Source organism: Penaeus monodon, chromosome 21 (genome assembly GCF_015228065.2).
Source record: "Penaeus monodon isolate SGIC_2016 chromosome 21, NSTDA_Pmon_1, whole genome shotgun sequence".
NCBI classification, from domain to species: Eukaryota; Metazoa; Arthropoda; class Malacostraca; order Decapoda; family Penaeidae; genus Penaeus; species Penaeus monodon.
The window spans coordinates 7,361,141-7,361,436 of NC_051406.1; the positions used below are offsets into that span (position 1 = coordinate 7,361,141).

At 37.5% G+C, this 296-nt stretch overlaps 1 protein-coding gene across 1 annotated transcript in view; it reads left to right on the top strand.

The window, feature by feature from the left end:
• LOC119586548 overlaps positions 1 to 296 on the top strand; it is a 58,792-nt gene that overhangs the window by 39,627 nt on the left and 18,869 nt on the right. Inside the window, exon 12 of the mRNA XM_037935307.1 lies at positions 54 to 127. Coding sequence (XP_037791235.1) covers positions 54 to 127 — 74 coding nt within the window. The remainder of the gene's footprint in view (positions 1 to 53; positions 128 to 296) is intronic.

Here is a 296-nt window from a genome sequence, read left to right on the forward strand (position 1 = left end):
CACTTCCCTTCGCCTCCTTAGCAAACCATTTTTCTTTTTCTTTTCTTTTCCAGGAAACTACTTCTTACGCTGCAATCCGCTTGGAGCAATGTCATTGGAATCATGGGGGGATTGTCCCCTTATTAAGGTAAACAAAACGAATTCATAAATAGTAGATGTAATTCTGTTCGGTCGTGTGTTCTTTTCGTATATCAGGCGGGATATATGTTGTGTGTGTGAAATTTTATATTCTTTTAAAACGTGTGTATGTGCATGTAATTCAAGTATTGTGGGTGTATATTGTTGCGTATAGAAGC